The 18,959-nt window shown below is 41.1% G+C and overlaps 1 protein-coding gene across 2 annotated transcripts; it reads left to right on the forward strand.

Annotated features, from left to right (window-relative positions):
• The first annotated feature begins 3,907 nt into the window (after nt 1–3,907).
• On the forward strand, nt 3,908–18,737 carry METTL3 (methyltransferase 3, N6-adenosine-methyltransferase complex catalytic subunit). Of its 2 annotated transcripts, NM_001102238.2 has the most exon segments (11): nt 3,908–4,143; nt 13,311–13,528; nt 13,625–14,029; nt 15,049–15,224; nt 15,792–16,008; nt 16,237–16,424; nt 16,804–16,842; nt 17,007–17,115; nt 17,253–17,318; nt 17,484–17,596; nt 18,494–18,737. In NM_001102238.2, coding segments are annotated over 11 exon segments (1,743 nt in total). In that variant the 5' UTR covers nt 3,908–4,043; the 3' UTR covers nt 18,606–18,737.
• The last annotated feature ends 222 nt before the right edge of the window (nt 18,738–18,959 follow it).

Here is an 18,959-nt window from a genome sequence, read left to right on the forward strand (position 1 = left end):
TCAGCTGAATGACTGGAATGCTGGAACCTCTCTCCTTAGAGTCTTTCATTCTCCAGGATCTCTTTTTGACATCTTTCAATCTCTAGAATTTCTCTCTCTCTTTTTCTCCCTCTCCCTCACTCTCTCTTCAAGTGGTTTAGCTATTAGGATAAATGGACTTCCATAAAGGCCTAGTTCTCTAGAATGACAAAAGCGGAAGCTGCAAGGCTTCTTAAGGCCTAGAATCTGAAACTCAAAGAATATCATCTCTGCCACTTTCTCTTGGCCAAAGCTAGTCAGAAGGCCAGTTCAGATTCAAGAGGAGAAAAACAAGCTTTACCTTGTTTTTACCCTCATTGGGAAGAGTGACAGTCACACTGCATAAGGGTATGTGGGATGGGAGCCATTACTGTTGTGGCTAACTCTGAACACTACCAGAGCAGATTAGGAGATTACCAGAAAGTTAGGAGATGTAGTGCCTGCAGCAATTATCTGCTCACAACTAGGCTTTCAGTCTTTGGACTAGAAGAGGTCTGGGTGAGAGTCAGTCCTCCTCTCTGCACTGCTCATAGTTGTATGCAGACTGGCGAAGAGGGGGCCCAGATAAGAAAGCAGTGGCTTTCTTTTGAGCTGAAAACTGGTCCTGAGGCCTCTAGAAGAAAATTCCTCTATAAGCAGATCATGCTAAGTGGTCCTCTTGTGCTCCTAAAATTTGCCTGGTTTATTACTGTAATAGTTTAAAAAGTGAATGTTAAAGTAAAAACTTCTGGGAGCTCCCCTTAATTTGGCTGACTTTCAGGAGTACCTGTACTGCCACTTTGGCTTCCTCTGTAGGTGAGAGGAGGCAATTCAGGTCATGCGTATCCTGAATTCTACCAGAGCTTGAATCTCTTCCACTAGACAAATTCTTCCTTAGACAAAAATGCTTATAAGTTAAAGGGATGACCTGTGGAAATCTGTCTTTGAGATGAATCAACCCTCTTCAGCTTCTGCAAAGCTATATCCAATACTGTCTTTCTCCCCCAGGACTACTTCATTTTACTGCTATATAGTTACTACATATTTCATTTCTATGTGTTAAGGACCTTGAAAGAAAGAGTGATCTTACAGTAAGTGAGGGATTCAGATTTGTGAACAATTAACTCTAACAGCTCTCTAATAGAGCAATAATGGGATTATCTTCCTTTAGTAATAATGCATGCATCTAAACATAGGGTCACACAGAATATATCCTAAATGAAAGTGCAAAAGCATCCTTTGTCAACTTTCTTGAGGGTCGTTGTTAGAACCAGGTTTATTAAAGAAAGCAAAACCCCTTAGGTAGAGCAGTCCCTTAGAAGTAGTCTCTTGTGATCAGCCAACTTCACCAAGAGTATTTCTGCTAGGTAAGATAGCATTTTTGCTTCTTTTTTTTCAAGGCTGCACTGAGTCTTCGTTGCAGCATGCAGGCGCTCTAGTTGCCGCATGTGGGTTTGGTTGCCCACAGTATGTGGGATCTTAGTTCACTAACCAGCGATCAAACCTGTGTCCCATGCATTGGAAGGCCAATTCTTAACCATGGCTGTCATGGAAATTCCATTTCTCCTTCTAATTAGTATAATCCTAAAAATTAAATGTCCAGAGATGCTCATATGAGCCCATATTCATTTCCGTGTCCTGCATTTCAATGCTTAAAGGAACACAAGGCAAATTAAATTCAGAAAATGAAATGGAGATGAATATTTTGATCACTACTAAATCTGCACAGTACCTAGCACATAATTGGTCACTCAGTAAATATTTGCTGAATAAATGAATGAAACCGCCACATTCCAATATACATACATCTTTCTTCTTAGTAGTCCCTCTTCATTTTCATCCCTTCCTTTCCATTACTATCCATAGATGGCTTCTGACTTAAAGATTCTATGATGAAACTGTTACCATAGGCTGCTAATCATTTCCCCTATCTCTAAACTTTTTTCCCCATCTCAATTCAACCAAAATACCAGCTCCCCTAAAATATTCCCTATACGCAAATCTTAAAATGTCCCCTGTTGTATTCTGAATAAATTGCAAGGTAACAGGTACCTTTTGCAATCTAGCTTCAAATATAGAAACAAATATTCTCCCAAATTCCCAAATATAACTTTCTATGTTCTAGCCAAATTAATCTGGTTCAACATGGCATACACCATGCTTTCCTACATCGAGTCTAGACCTTCGCTTTTATCATGTTCTTAGTCTGGAATTCTTTCTTATACTTCACCTACTTAAGTCCTAGCTGTCATTTCAAGCCTGAATCTTGATGTCACCTTCTTTCCAATGCCATCTTGGATCATCTGGGCTTGGAATGTCCTCCCTTCTTTGCAGTCACGTTTGTTTTTTAAGCCTATGTTCATGCTGCCTTACGTTGCAAAGATGGTTCAATATCAGTAAAGGGGGTCGGTTTTGGCTCCTTTACCAGACCAGAGACTCTGAAAACAGGGGCCATGCCTTCTGAAGCTGTTCTTTCTGGCAGTGTTTGGCATTCCACAGAGTTGATAAATCAATGGTTCCCAAATACTTCCATTCAGAGGATCCCATAAAAAAAAAAAAAAAAGTTTTAAAGTTTACTATACAGAGAATTTCACATACCAAACTGTTTGGCTCCGATGATTTTCTTAAACAACGTGTTCATGCCCACAATAAGAAATGCAGCACAACCAGAACCTCAGAAGTCCCCTAGTACCCCCTCTGAGGAGTCGATCTTACTTTTACTTATTAATTTAGCCTCCCCCCACCTAGCCCCCACCTTCCCCAACTTGTGAGGATCTTAAGTTCCCCTACCAGAGATCAAACAGGGTACTGGGCAGTTAAAGTGTGAACTCCTAACCACTGGACCGCCTGAGAGTTCCCTGAAGAATCTACTTTAACGTATTACATATGATACTTGTAGATTTGGTATAATAGTGAGAATACGTATATGTAATCTCTTTATCCAACCAGCCCATCCTAAAAGAGATCAGTCCTGGGTGTTCATTGGAAGGTCTGATGTTGAGGCTGAAACTCCAATACTTTGGCCACCTCATGTGAAGAGCTGACTCATTGGAAAAGACCCTGATGCTGGGAAAGACTGAGGGCAGGAGGAAAGTGAAAGTGAAGTCACTCAGTCATGTCCGACTCTTTGCGACCCCTTGGGCTGTAGGCTACCAGCCTTCCTCTGTCCATGGGATTCTCCAGGCAAGGATACTGGAGTGGGTTACCATTTCCTTCTCCAGGGAATCTTCCCGACCCAGGGATCGAACCCAGGTCTCCTGCATGGGAGGCAGACGCTTTAACCTCTGAGCCACCAGGAGAAGGGGACAAACAGAGGATGAGATGGTTGGATGGCATCACCGACTCGATGGACATGGGTTTGGGTGGACTCTGGGAGTTGGTGATGGACAGACAGGGAGGCCTGGCGTGCTGCAATTCATGGGATCGCAAAGAGTCGGACACGACTGAGCGACTGAACTAACTGAACTGAATCTCTTTACAGTATCTCTGTCCCGTCAGTCCTCTTCCCTCAAAGAAGCATACGTAGTGGTATATTTTTGTAAACGAGTGCACGGAAACAGCAGCAGCACGGAAACATGAACTTACATCTTTAGTGGCAAAGGTATGCTAGTGTCAAACTGTCCAAAGTAATTAGTGATCCTTCATTTCAAAAATCGGGATTACACATGCTGCCCTGGAGCGCCACCTTAACGCACTCGGACGCATTTCCTAATACTCCACATGGCCGCATGCGCGGCTATAAGCAACATGGCAGCTTTGCCAGACACCAACACGGCAACCACAGCCTCAACGCACCCGGAAGCGCGAAAGAGCGCCTGTAAAAAACATATCTGCCATTCTGCCAACACTTATGGTGGCTCTCATTTCAGCTTCAAAGGGAGAGGGAAACCGGAAGTGACTTTCCCTCCATAGTATCTGCTGGGATCTCTTTCCGGCTAGCCTTGAGGGTGTCCGCGTGAGAGAGTTAGGCAATTTCTTGAAGCCAGAACTGGGAAGCGCTAGTCCGCCGTGCCTAGTTGGAGACGTGGCCGGGCCACGAGACTGAAATGTCGGACACGTGGAGCTCTATCCAGGCCCACAAAAAGCAGCTGGACTCACTGCGGGAGAGGCTGCAGCGGAGGCGGAAGCAGGACTCGGGGCACTTGGGTGAGGCGCGGGGTTGTTGGGGCCGATGCCTTGCTAGAGAGGGCTTGAGGGAACCCTGGAGAAAAAAGCTCCCGAGTTGGTGCCTTTCCTCAAACGTCTGTTTCTTTAACGCTTCATACATTGGTTCCGGTTCTCTTCCCCCTCAGCAGCACAGATGCTTCATTTTCCTGCAGGTAGTAGCGGCTTCTTCTCACCCTGGGCTCTGGTTCCTCCAGTTCTCTTTCCCAGGTCGGAAGCTCCCTTCGCATCTTCGCGTCCCCCCATCTCGTTGACTGACGTTTCTTAAGTCTACGAGAGCGTCCCGTTTGCTAGGCCTTTCAGCCCCTATTCCTTGAAGCAGCAAGTTCCTTTTTATGGTTAACTCCCATAGCGCTTTGTTCTTCCCTTGGTTATAGCAATTGCTTTGTATTGGTCGTTTCTTTGCGATTCTGGGCACCGTGAGAACAAGTACTGAGCCTTTATATCTACAGTGCCCAGTTCAGTGGTCCTCACAGAGTTGGCACTCGATGTTGCTGAATGAGTAAAAGGAAGTGGCATTGGTTTAGCCATTTACACACCGAGCAGGAATCTGAAAACATTTGTTTTGAAACTTTTTCTCCCCTCCTATTGACCCGTGTCACAGTCTTAAAACTTGAAGGAACCTCAAAAGATTGTCTACTCATACCACATCCCCTACACAAACACCTAATTATCTAAAGCAAATCAATTAAAGATCTGCAAGGATAATGAGTACGTACCACTCTTGTGGCAACTTGCATTGTTTATCAGTATACCCGAGTCCATTTCTAAATCTTGTGTTGAAGTATATTAGGTCTATGCACTTGTATTCTGGCCCTTGAAACTAAAAGATGCCTTGGCAGGACTCTTACACCAAAATAAGTGGACATCTATCGAGTATCTACATGAGTCTAGTTAGACAAAAATTAGACCGTGTCCCTGCCCTCAAGGAGTTTAAAATTTAGTTGGGAATAAAGGAGAAGTCAGAAATACACGATGGTATATGTAAAATGCCAAATGAATTAATTCCACAATGAGCATAGTGAAGGTAGAACTAACAAGAGTCAGTCTAGTCAGTGAAGGCATCATGGAAGAGTTGACACTTGGAATTTGGTCTCAGTGGCTATATAGGACTTAAATAACTAAAGAGATGGTAAGAGGGCAGAGCAAGTAGAGGAAGAAGTGCAAGTCATATTACCAAGGATTAATTAATAGAAATTCCACTTCACTTTTACATGGTATTAACCACACTTTGGTATTAACCAAACTTTGTGCTGTATGCAAATCCAACCACTAGAGTCTGAAAACTTCATCAGGGTCCTTGCTGAGCATGTTTAATAATTTTGAAAGCAAGATCTATTCTCCCTTGAACATAAGTATTCTTTTGGAATATAAATATCTCTTGATTTGTACATCCACTTAATAAAATATGGTTAAGACTTTTAGTATAGCCACTTGATATAATTTAGATTCCTGTAAAATTGTTTTTGAGTTTGTGATTAAACATATATTACCTTCTAGCCCAGAGCTTTGATGGGCCTATTTGGTCTTTAGGGGATAGGTAGAGATGAAACACACAAATTAAGTCAGCCAGCCTATCATTGTTCTTCCATTGAGTTATTTTGGTTATTCCAAAGAATCTGTTTCTTTAATGGTTAGGATTCTTAGGAAAACATTGTGAAACACTCTCTTAACCAGTTTGTCATGTAAGATATAACCAAAGGCTACATGAAAATTCAGATCATTTAGTTCTTTTCTCACAGGAAATAAAAATGTTCTTACCACATCTATATTTTTATAGGGTTACTGAAATCTGATACTTAATTATTTACTGATGAGCTCAATATTAAAAGACAAGGATGTTTAAATAAACTGAAATGTATCCATGTCATTAATAAATGCAAAATATTATGAACAAAGAATCACTGGGAGACCTTTGTTAGCTTGGCATTTTTAAGGTATAACTTAAAAAAAAATTATGGCAAAAGTACACATACCATAAAATACCATCTAACCATTTTAAAATGTATAGTTGATAGTGTGATATATATTCACATTGTTGTGCAACCAGTCTCCAAAATTCTTTTGTCTTGCAAAACTGAAATTCACTATTCTCCCTTCATCCCAGTCCCTGGCAACCACCATTCTACCTTGTTTCTGTGAGTTTGACTACTCTAGATACCTTGTGAAAATGGAATCATGAAGTGTTTGACTGATTTCCTTTAGCACATCCTCAAGGTTCATCTATGTTGTAGCACGTGTCATAATTTCCTTCCTTTTTAAAGCTGAATAATATTCCATTGTATGTATATACCACATTTTCTTTATCCATTTATCCATTGGCGGATACTTGAGGGTTGCTTCCACATTTTGGCTATTGTGAATAATGCTGCTGTGAATACGGGTGTAACAGGTTATCGCTTCAAGATTCTGTTTTCAACTTTTTTGGACATATAACAGAAGTGGAATTGCTGGAGCATATGGTAATTCTATTTTTAATTTGCTTAGGAACTGCCACACTGTTTTCCATAGAATAAAGTAGATTTCTGAAATGAGGATTATTACTTTCAATAAATGTTTATTTCATTAATTGAAACAAAATAAACTTGGCGCAGCTTCAGTTCAGTTCAGTTCAGTCGCTCAGTCGTGTCCGATTCTTTGCGACCCCATGAACCACAGCACTCCAGGCCTCCCTGTCCATCACCATCTCCTGGAGTTCACTCAAACTCATGTTGTCCATCGAGTCGGTGATGCCATCCAGCCATCTCATCCGCTGTCGTCCCCTTCTCCTCCTGCCCCGAATCTCTCCCAGCATCAGAGTCTTTTCCAATGAGTCAACTCTTCACATGAGGTGGCCAAAGTACTGGAGTTTAAGCTTTAGCTCAGTCCTTCCAAAGAACACCCAGGACTGATCTCCTTTAGAATGGACTAGTTGGATCTCCTTGCAGTCCAAGGGACTCTCAAGAGTCTTCTCCAACACCACAGTTCAAAAGCATCAATTCTTCAGCACTCAGCTTTCTTCACAGTTCAACTCTCACATCCATACATGGCGCAGCTTAGCACATAGTGAATATGTGAACTGCTCAATGTATTTCATCAATGGAATTGAAGATGTGAATATGGATATTGACATGTTTTAGAGGTCAGCAAGTTCACAATCTGGCCATATTTTTATGTCTTCAAGCTAGTATTTTATCTATCTTCAACAGAGCTCTTAAAACTCAAGTATTAAGTATTCCTTTGCTGAGCCCAACACATTATATTTTTCATTAGATTAGAAGTGGAGAATCAACATAGTTACCAGCATAATGGAAGTGCTCAATAAATGTACTGAATTAATAACTGAACGGATACTTTCTGAAGGAGTTGGAACTCAGGGATTCCTAATTATTTTCCGCCCATAACCCATTTTAAGAATGATAAAGGGTTGGAATCTTTCCCCCAAATTTGTGTATCTGTGCACAAATTTGTGGTTGACTTCAGGGAATTCAGAGTTGCTCAAGCCCATCTATAAATAACAGTTACATTAATCAGCTGTTAAATTTTGTTCCAAATATTAAATGTGAGCCTCCTCCTCCTAGTAACCTTAAAAGAGCTATTTTCAGCTCCATGTCCTGAATGCAATGAAAAGAATACTCCCAGGAGGTGTTACTAACATAAGGATTCATAACCAGAATCACAGAACTGTATTAAAACTTAAGTATTGGAAAAATTACCAAAAAGAAAAAAAGATTTGTATCCAATTCTAGGGATTGAAAATATATGTTAAAGTGGTTCTTTATCATAGAGTTCTTGCTGTAAGAAAAAGTCATTAAACATAACTCAAAGAACATATAAATTTTGTTAGTAGAGAAAGCAAAAATTGTAAGAAATGTTTATATTACAGTCTTCATAGTATCTTTTCAACTTAATGATATTAACATCGGAACAAAGTCAGTGCTTTTCCTCACTGAGATAATGTCTGCTAGGTGTTGAAAGTTTACATGAAAAAACGTGTAGTATATTTTAGAAATAGCATGTAACATTTGCATGAAAAGTCTGATAAACTAGTTGGTAGAAAATGAACATCTAACCAAATATCTAACCAGCATTAAGATCCAACCAAATTTATACATTGTTATTTTAAATATGATAATAGATGTAATAATGTCAAGTAGATTGCTTTATTCTTTGAACTATTAGATTCTGGACTTCATTTAAAATAAATTCAATCAACAAAATGTTTATCATGGAAATAATGTGGTATTATTGCATATTTAAGCCAAGCATCTCAAGAACCATTGTGGCAAAAAGGAAAGTAATGTGACAGTGAATAAGTGTGTTCCTGAACAGAATTTGGGTTAGATTACATTAACAAGAATGAAACACTGATTGAAATGTTGAAATTATGGAAAATGCTTACTATTTACTTTAATCAGTGACAACACTTATTTTAAGTCAGAAGGGCAAGAAACAAGCAAAATATGCTAATTTAAAAGGTAATAGGTCTCCAAAGAAGACATGCAAATGACCAACAGGTGTTTGAAAACTTGTTCAACATCACTAATCATCAGGGGAATGCAAATCATAACCATAATAAGATATCATCTCAAACTTGTTACTAAAAAAAAGAAAAGTGTTAGCAAGAAAAGGGAATCCTGATTCACCGATAATGGGAATGTAAACTGGCGTAGCCACTATGGAAAACAGTATGGAAGTTCCTCAGTAAGGAAAAAAATAGAATTACCATATGATCTAGCAGTTTCACTTTTAGGAATTCAAAGGATTTGAAATAAGGATTTCAAGGAGATACCTGCACATCCACGCTCATTGTAACATTATTTATGTTCACATACAGCCAAGATATGGAAGCAACCTAAACATCCATTGATGGATAAGTGGATAAAGAAAACATGAAATATACATGCAATGGGATGTTTCACAGCTAAAAGTAGGAGGAAATCCAGCCATCTGTGACAGCATGGGTGGATCTGGAGGACATTATGATAAGTGAACTAAGTCAGATGCAAATACTGTATGGTCTCACTTAGATTGTATTTGACATGTGGAATCTAAAATTGTCAAAGTCATAGAAGTAGAGTGGTGATTGCTAAGGCCTAGGGAAGGGGAAAAATGGAGAGGTGATAGTAAAAGGGTACAGAATCTCAGTTATGCAAGATAAATAAGTTCTGGAGATCTCTTACACAGTGTGTAGTGCCTATGGTTAACAGGACTGTGTTGTATACTTAACATTTTCTAAGGGGGTAGATCCTGTGTTAAGTGGTCTTACCAGATACACAAAAATAATAATAAAGGCAGCAGAAAGAAACTTTTGGGAAATGACAGATACGGTTATGGCCTTGGTGGTGGTAATGATTTAATGAGTGTAGACTGTCTCCAAACTCACTGAGTTGTATATGTTAAGATATACAACTTTTTACATGCTAATCACAATTAAGTGGTTAAAAAAGACATAATAGAGACCCACTCCAGTGTTCTTGCCTGGAGAATCCCAGGGACGGGGGAGCCTGGTGGGCTGCCGTCTATGGGGTCGCACAGAGTCAGACATGACTGAAGCGACTTGGCAGCAGCATAGGGTGCTTAGGTCCTTATTAAAGAAATAAAACTCATACTAATGGCAAAAGAATATTAAAGGTACCTGGCAAGTAATGTTTAAATATAAAGGGGGGGATATGGATAATTTATATAGTTTATCTAAAATATTAAAAAGTTTCAAAACTGCACAGCTCTTTCTATTATCAAATTATTTATTTGGCTGTGCTGCTGGGTCTTAGTTATGGCACTCGGTATTTTCTGTCTTCCATGCGGCATGTTGCAATATGTGGGATCTTCAGTTGTGGCATGCAAACTCTTAGTTGCAGCATATAGGATATAGTTCCCTAACCAAGGATCGAACACAGGCCCCCTGCATTGTTAGCATGGAGTCTTAGCCGCTGGAGCACCATGGAAGTCCCTCAAACTCTTTAATACCTTATATAATTTGCTCCCTTTAGCATACATCATGAGTTAAAATGGTCAGTACATAATGTATAAAACTGTGCATGTAATGCCTGAAATGCTAATTTTAAAACACTTTGTATTTTTTCTGCTATAATAATAAGGTTTCATCATTAATTTTGCTAGGTTAGGTTACTTAATGAAAGAAATTTTTGGTTTCTTCTGAAGAAATTTTAAATTTGACTGATTTTTTTAAAAGCTCAGAGTTTGAAACTAGTGTAAATTATAATTGGGGTATTTTTAGCTCAGATTTATTAGAATCTCTCAGTTGCAAGGGACTTGAGTAGTTACCAGTTCAATCCTATTCAGTGTAAGAATTGTGCCTGTAATCTTCCAAGTAAGCTAAATAGTAATTGTCGCTTAAATTTCATATGTTATCTTTAGCTTAGATTGCTTGCTCTCAGACTTTCCCATCCAGACCTTCAAAGTGCTTCCATGATTTCTATGTGTACAACACCTCCTTGCCAAAACAAAACAAGGAACTTGTTCTAGTCTGAGGTTCAGCACAACATAAAAGAATCATCAGTGAGCAAGGTGAAAAAAACTCTGTCAATTATTTAATGTTTTCAGCTAGTATGAAATTGTGGAGTCTCTTTTCCACATAGGGTATAACTTATTTTCCTAAAATGTAACTGTTCCTGTAAGGTGTTTGGTATAGTTAAGCTCCATTTTCCTTGGAATTCTGAGCTAAATTTTTTGAAGTCAGTTCTATTAGAGTGGAAATTTCTAAGTAACTAAAATACCTCTAAATGTAAACTAGTGGCCACTTGCTGCTGCTGCTGCTGCTAAGTTGCTTCAGTCGTGTCCGACTCTGTGCAACCCCATAGACAGCAGCCCACCAGGCTTCTCCATCCCTGAGATTCTCCTGGCAAGAACACTGGAGTGGGTTGCCATTTCCTTCTCCAATGCATGAAAGTGAAAAGTGAAAGTAAAGTCGCTCAGTCCTGTCCGACTCCTAGTGACCCCGTGGCCGCTTAGATAGTATTTAACAGAATTCCAGTATAGATCCTGAATGTTTAATATTTCACTTGTATTTTAAATAATCACAGATATTAGGCTTTCCCAAAGGTAATATGTTGTCCTATTTGAGTTTCTTAAATCTTGTTAAGGTTGTGATGGCTACCCAGCTTTTGAAGTACTAGAGTAGGTTATAGGAATATACTCAGGAACTATTATTGGTGACCAGGGCTTCAGTAGTTCTATAAAATTTTTGTGTTTGAGTTATAACCCCCAGCACTGTCATTTTTTATACTCTCTGATGTCCAGCGGGCTTTATTCATTAAAACTCGAACTCAGTTCTTCAAAAAGATCTCATCACAGTTTAGGTTGGTGAAAATATTCTTGATAAATTCAGGTTGATTATATCAGTTGTCATTTAGCGTGACTGAAGGGAGGTGGTATGGACATTTAAATCTACCAAGCTGCTAATTTATTTCCTTTGAAGCAGAGCAAGGAATGAAATTAGGAAATACTTCTCACCCAACATAGAAAGAGTAAGCAGATCCCAGAAAATTTATCTTGGCAAAGCAGTGAATGCTTGGGTGTGATTTAATAAAGGGTCAGATCAGATCAGTCGCTCAGTCGTGTCGGACTCTTTGTGACCCCATGAATTGCAGCACGCCAGGCCTCCCTGTCCATCACCAACACTCGGAGTTCACTCAGACTCCTGTCCATCGAGTCGGTGATGCCATCCAGCCATCTCATCCTCTGTCGTCCTCTTCTCCTCCTGCCCCCAATCCCTCCCAGCATCAGAGTCTTTTCCAATGAGTCAACTCTCCGCATGAGGTGGCCAAAGTACTGGAGTTTCAGCTTCAGCATCATTCCTTCCAAAGAAATTCCAGGGCTGATCTCCTTCAGAATGGACTGGTTGGATCTCCTTGCAGTCCAAGGGACTCTCAAGAGTCTTCTCCAACACCACAGTTCAAAAGCATCAATTCTTCGGTGCTCAGCCTTCTTCACAGTCCAACTCTCACATCCATACATGACCACAGGAAAAACCATAGCCTTGACTAGATGGACCTTTGTTGGCAATGTAACGGCTCTGCTTTTGAATATGCTATCTAGGTTGGTCATAACTTTCCTTCCAAGGAGTAAGCGTCTTTTAATTTCATGGCTGCAGTCAGCATCTGCAGTGATTTGGGAGCCCAGAAAAATAAAGTCTGACACTGTTTCCACTGTTTCCCCATCTATTTCCCATGAAGTGATGGGACCAGATGCCATGATCTTCGTTTTCTGAATGTTGAGCTTTAAGCCAACTTTTTCACTCTCCACTTTCACCTTCATCAAGAGGCTTTTTAGTTCCTCTTCACTTTCTGCCATAAGGGTGGTGTCATCTGCATATCTGAGGTGATTGATATTTCTCCCGGCAATCTTGATTCCATCTTGTGCTTCTTCCAGTCCAGTGTTTCTCATGATGTACTCTGCATATAAGTTAAATACACAGGGTGACAATATACAGCCTTGACGTACTCCTTTTCCTATTTGGAACCAGTCTGTTGTTCCATGTCCAGTTCTAACTGTTGCTTTCTGACCTGCGTACAAATTTCTCAAGAGGCAGATCAGGTGGTCTGATATTCCCATCTCTTTCAGAATTTTCCACAGTTTATTGGGATCCACACAGTCAAAGGCTTTGGCATAGTCAATAAAGCAGAAATAGATGTTTTTCTGGAACTCTCTTGCTTTTTCCATGATCCAGCGGATGTTGGCAATTTGATCTCTGGTTCCTCTGCCTTTTCTAAAACCAGCTTGAACATCAGAAAGTTCACGGTTCACATATTGCTGAAGCCTGGCTTGGAGAATTTGGAGCATTACTTTACTAGCATGTGAGATGAGTGCAATTGTGCGGTAGTTTGAGCATTCTTTGGCATTGCCTTTCTTTGGGATTGGAATGAAAACTGACCTTTTCCAGTCCTGTGGCCACTGCTGAGTTTTCCAAATTTGCTGGCATATTGAGTGCAGCACTTTCACAGCATCATCTTTCAGGATTTGGAACAGCTCAACTGGAATTCTATCACCTCCACTAGCTTTGTTCGTATCTAGTGCTAAATCTGGTCAGAGAATTTTCTGCACGAAATGAAAGGACTGTGTTGTAAATGCTGGAAATCTGAATTCCTGAGGAATGTGTAGATTGACAGTGGTTGCCTTTTTTCATTTTCACGTCTCTTCACTCCTAGATCTTCGGAATCCAGAGGCAGCACTGTCTCCAACCTTCCGTAGCGACAGCCCAGTACCTGCTGCACCCACTTCTGGTGGCCCTAAGCCCAGTACAGCTTCAGCAGTTCCTGAACTAGCTACAGACCCTGAATTAGAGAAGAAGTTGCTACACCACCTCTCTGATCTGTCACTAACATTGCCCACTGATGCTGTGTCCATCCGTCTTGCCATCTCCACGGTACTGACATCATAAGGCAAGGTTGGGAATTGCCACTGTTTTTCATCAGTTCATGGTCAGGGTTTTAACACTTTCCCTCCTGCCTTCCTTCCTTAGCCAGATGCCCCTGCCACTCAGGATGGGGTAGAAAGCCTCCTACAGAAGTTTGCGGCTCAGGAGTTGATCGAAGTAAAGCGAAGTCTCCTACAAGATGATGCACATCCCACTCTTGTGACCTATGCTGATCATTCCAAGCTCTCCGCCATGATGGGTGCTGTGGCAGAAAAGAAGGGCCCTGGGGAGGTAGCAGGGACTATTGCAGGGCAGAAGCGGCGTGCAGAGCAGGACTCCACCACAGCAGCTGCCTTTACTAGCTCTTTGGCCTCTGGTCTGGCCTCTTCAGCATCAGAAGTAGCCAAGGAGCCAACCAAGAAATCAAGAAAACATGCTGCCTCAGATGTTGATCTGGAGATAGAGAGCCTTCTTAACCAACAATCTACTAAGGAACAACAGAGCAAGAAGGTAGGGGTAGATAGAAGTGTTTTCACACTTATACTTTGAATTTTAGCATTGGTTGAGAAGAATTTACTCCTAGGGGCAAAGAGCAGTTCTTAGAATTGAGGGTTTAGAGCAGTGGTTCTCAACTGAGGATGATATTACCCTCCCTCCTAACGCCCAGGGGACGTTTTGCAAAGTCTGGAGACGTTTTTGGTTGTCACAACACAGGAGTGCTACAGATACCTATTGGGTAGAGAGGCAAGGGATGCTGCACAGCATCCTATAATCTTAGTAGGTTAACCCACAAAGAATTATCTGGCCAAAAACATCATCAGTGCACCAAATGCTGAGAACTCGGATTTAGAGAATCTTTTTCACTGGGTCTTTTTCACTGGTTTGGAAGAATATTTCGGACCCACATGAATTAGCCATTTCCTATTTCTAGCTGTATAAATTTGAACAATTCTCTCGATGCTTAGTCTTTTCATTTGTGAGACTAACTAGAATACCACCTCCCACCTGTCCCCTCCACCCACCCACCGTGTAGAATTGTTGCCTAGGCTCTGAACCAAACAGTAAAGTGCTTATCAGCACTGTGTCTTGCTTCAGTACGTATTAAATATAAGTGGTTTTGGTTGAAAAGAATGCTTTCCTGGGGAGGGGAGCTTAGCTTAATGCTTAGCAGCAGGAACTGCTCTGCATATATTTTAATTTCATCCCAAGTGCAGATTTGTGAGAAAGGACTAAATCCATGAAAAATCTCTTCTCCTGGGTTTTCTCATATTAATGTAGTTTATTGACCCCTTTCATGCATTGGAGAAGGAAATGGCAACCCACTCCAGTGTTCTTGCCTGGAGAATCCCAGGGACGGGGGAGCCTGGTGGGCTGCCGTCTCTGGGGTCGCACAGAGTCGGACACAACTGAAGTGACTTAGCAGCAGCAGCAGCATAGGACATTGATGTCAAGTAGAATTTGCAGAGGTGGTTTAAGGGCTAATTTTATCTACGAACCCTTTCCAGACGAAGGTTTCTTCTATCACCCAGGTTAGTCAGGAGATCCTAGAGTTACTAAATACTACAACAGCCAAGGAACAATCCATTGTTGAAAAGTTTCGCTCACGAGGTCGAGCTCAAGTTCAAGAGTTCTGTGACTATGGAACCAAGGAGGAGTGTATGAAAGCCAGTGATGCTGACCGGCCCTGTCGAAAGCTGCACTTCAGGTCTTTTGAGGGGAAGAGGGTTGGCTGGGTCTTCTAGAAGCAGTCGTTTTTTAAGCATGGTCCTTCCACTCATTGGGTTTGTCTTTAATACTGTTATTAAGTGCTTTTAATATGGTTTGTCTAAGACTTCGAGATTCTGAAGGTACACTTTCAGAAGTAGTGTTCTATGGGAGGGAATACAGGCTGCATTCTCCAAAAGATATGAGATTAAAAAAAAAAAAAAATTGCTCTTTTCTTGCAATAGCAGGATATCTCTGTCTTTGATCCCCAGGGAAAGTTAAAGTTCTCTAGAAGGACAGTCTTAGGAGAAACAAGAACCTGGCCTCTTAGGTCAGAGCTTTATTCCTGTCATAAGGAAGTTAAGTTTTTGCTCAGAGAGGAATTGAAAAACATTTCTTTATTGTAAATTACAGATTTTAATATCACCTGCTTTCCTTATCTGAAAACTCTGAGAGGAAGCTCTGATGATAGTGAAAGATTGCAAATTTTGCAACAGTTTAGAACTTGAACTGGGGGATCTAACTGGAACACCATATTGATTCCAACTGTCCCTTACTATTTCCCCAGACGGATCATCAATAAACACACTGATGAGTCATTAGGAGACTGCTCTTTCCTTAACACATGTTTCCACATGGATACCTGCAAATATGTTCACTATGAAATTGATGCTTGCATGGATTCTGAGGCTCCTGGAAGCAAAGACCATACACCAAGCCAAGAGCTTGCCCTTACACAGAGCGTTGGAGGTGACTCCAGTGCAGATAGACTCTTCCCACCTCAGGTACCTGTCTGCTCAGAAAACTTAACCTCAACTTAAGGACCTTTATCTCAGTAGAGCAGCCATACATGTAGGAAAGCAAGGCATAATCAGCAATCTCCCTTGCTGATTGGGAATGGAGCGGGATATATAGCATATGAGGGAACAGGAAAATCCAATGGAAAAAGAGGGACTGGGGCCATGAATCGGAGAGTGAAGGAAGGGAAGATGACCAAATACCACCTCATGCAGTGGATCTGTTGTGATATCCGCTACCTGGACGTCAGTATCTTGGGCAAGTTTGCAGTTGTGATGGCTGACCCACCCTGGGATATTCACATGGAGCTGCCCTATGGGACCCTGACAGATGATGAGATGCGCAGGCTCAACATACCAGTACTGCAGGATGATGGCTTTCTCTTCCTCTGGGTCACAGGCAGGTAATGCAGTTCAAAGATATGTAGGTATGGGCAGATATAGTACAGAGTGAGTACTGGGTGGGGATAAAATCTTGGGTCTTTCTAGCTCTATTAAACTTATGACTCAGTCAGCCTTTCTTACCTACTGAGATCTGATGCCTGTTTATAATACAAATGATACCATGAATTCTGTTTAGCTCTACATTTGTTTCTTGTGAAAGGTAAGACCATTGAGAATAGATACTATGTTTTGCCTTTTCATTCTTAGATCCATTCTCTTGCCCCAATGGTGTCTTGCATGTAAATGTTCACTGAATGTCTACTGAAAACAACACATATATCTTGAAGGGAGAAAAAATACTGCCATGGAAGTAGCTGTTTAACCCTTATTTCTTTCCAGGGCCATGGAGTTGGGCAGAGAATGTCTGAACCTCTGGGGGTAAGTAGCCATCACTGTTCTTTTCTTCTGAGGGAAATATGTAGTTGATAGGGTTTCCTTCTTTCAGAGTATACTGTGATTTCTTGCCTCTGTAGAGTAGATGGTATCATCCTTAAACTGTGAAAGCCTGATTAAAGTTCTGATTCTTTTCTTATATCCCACAGTTATGAACGGGTAGATGAAATTATCTGGGTGAAGACAAATCAACTGCAGCGCATCATTCGAACAGGCCGTACAGGTCACTGGTTGAACCATGGGAAGGAACACTGCTTGGTGAGCAGCAGGGGGCCCAATACATTAGATGGAGCGAAAAATAGGAGTTGTTTGATTTCTTATTGAGAAACAGTTCAAATACTGGGGTTTCATAAAACTTTCATAAATTTTTCATCATTCTGTTCTCTGGTGAGCAGGTTGGTGTCAAAGGAAATCCCCAAGGCTTCAACCAGGGTCTGGATTGTGATGTGATCGTAGCTGAGGTACGTGCTTTCCCCAGGCATCCAAAGAGCCACATTTTAAATCAGCTGTTCTAGTCAGGTATATTCTTATTCCAGGTTTTCTCATTGGGATCATAAACATAAGTGGAAAGGCCTAGAATTGCTATCTTGGGTAACTTAAAAGTAGCTCGAGCTTTTATTTCTTAGGTTCGTTCCACTAGTCATAAACCAGATGAAATCTATGGCATGATTGAAAGACTGTCCCCTGGCACTCGCAAGATTGAGTTATTTGGACGACCACACAATGTGCAACCCAACTGGTAAGGAGACCAGAGAACATGCTAGCCCCCAAGGGCACAACTGTTTATGGTCAAATATATAAGTTAGTAGAGCATCACCTTCGGAGAAGGCAATGGCACCCCACTCCAGTACTCTTGCCTGGAAAATCCATGGACCGAGGAGCCTGGTAGGCTGCAGTCCATGGGGTCGCTAAGAGTCGGGAACGACTGAGCGACTTCACTTTCACTTTTCACTTTCATGCATTGGAGAAAGAAATGGCAACCCACTCCAGTGTTCTTGCCTGGAGAATCCCAGGGACGGGGAAGCCTGGTGGGCTGCTGTCTCTGGGGTCACACAGAGTCGGACACAACTGAAGCGACTTAGTAGCAGCAGCAGCAGAGCGTCACCTCACTTCCACTAGTCTGTAAATGGGCTTCAGAGGATTCTTAAGCGACCAGCATTCACTGGAAAACCAAAAGGTTTTTAAGATTTAAACACTGCTCTTAAGGTCTCCACCCCTAAAGCTCTTCATTATTCTACTGCATGTACTGAATCTGCCCCCTGGTGGTTACTGAGAACCTATTTAATCTGTCAACAATTTTAGTCTTTCATCCTATAGGTAGAGCTTTAAAAGACATGCTGCTAGCATGTTACTCATCCAGAGTAGTCACTGGCAGCATAACTTTGTGATGTAGACCTAGTTAGCTGTAAGTTATTAACCCTTAATTAGTACAGATCCAGCCTCTTTTAACATCAGAATCTGCCCAATTTCGTACCAGCCTTAGTACCATATACTATCTTTATAAAAGAATTGGCACAGATATTCAGAAGCCTATTGAGATGATAGGCAGACTTAATGAAAAGAACACATCTTTTAACAGTATTAAGCCTTTAAATTCCAGGATTTTTGGCTTGCCCTGTCTTTCCCCTTGCTTCAGGATCACCCTTGGAAACCAACTGGATGGGATCCATCTACTAGACCCAGATGTGGTTGCCCGGTTCAAGCAAAGATATCCAGATGGTATCATCTCTAAACCTAAGAATCTATAGAAGTACTTCTGAACCTAAGCATCCATAGCCATGGCTCTACAGGCTGCACCTGAAGAGTAATATTTGTACAATAGCTTTTTTTCCCCCTTATTTAAATAAAAGTTTGTATTGTAGTTGGGATTTCGAGGTCAAGTTCTGGCTCTGCCACTTAAGAGTGTGTGATCTTGTGTAACTCAACTTAGTATGATTGCTTATAAATGTAAACTGGGAATGTTAGGTAACTGGGAAATGTTACCTGCCTTATTGGGTTGCTATAAGGCTTCAAACTAAATGAATGTGTGGGAAGCATTAAAATGTTGATTTGATCAGCAGTTAAGTGTTATAAACATGATAAAAAGGGTTCTCTGGGACATT

This window comes from Bos taurus, chromosome 10 (genome assembly GCF_002263795.3).
Source record: "Bos taurus isolate L1 Dominette 01449 registration number 42190680 breed Hereford chromosome 10, ARS-UCD2.0, whole genome shotgun sequence".
Taxonomy (NCBI): Eukaryota; Metazoa; Chordata; class Mammalia; order Artiodactyla; family Bovidae; genus Bos; species Bos taurus.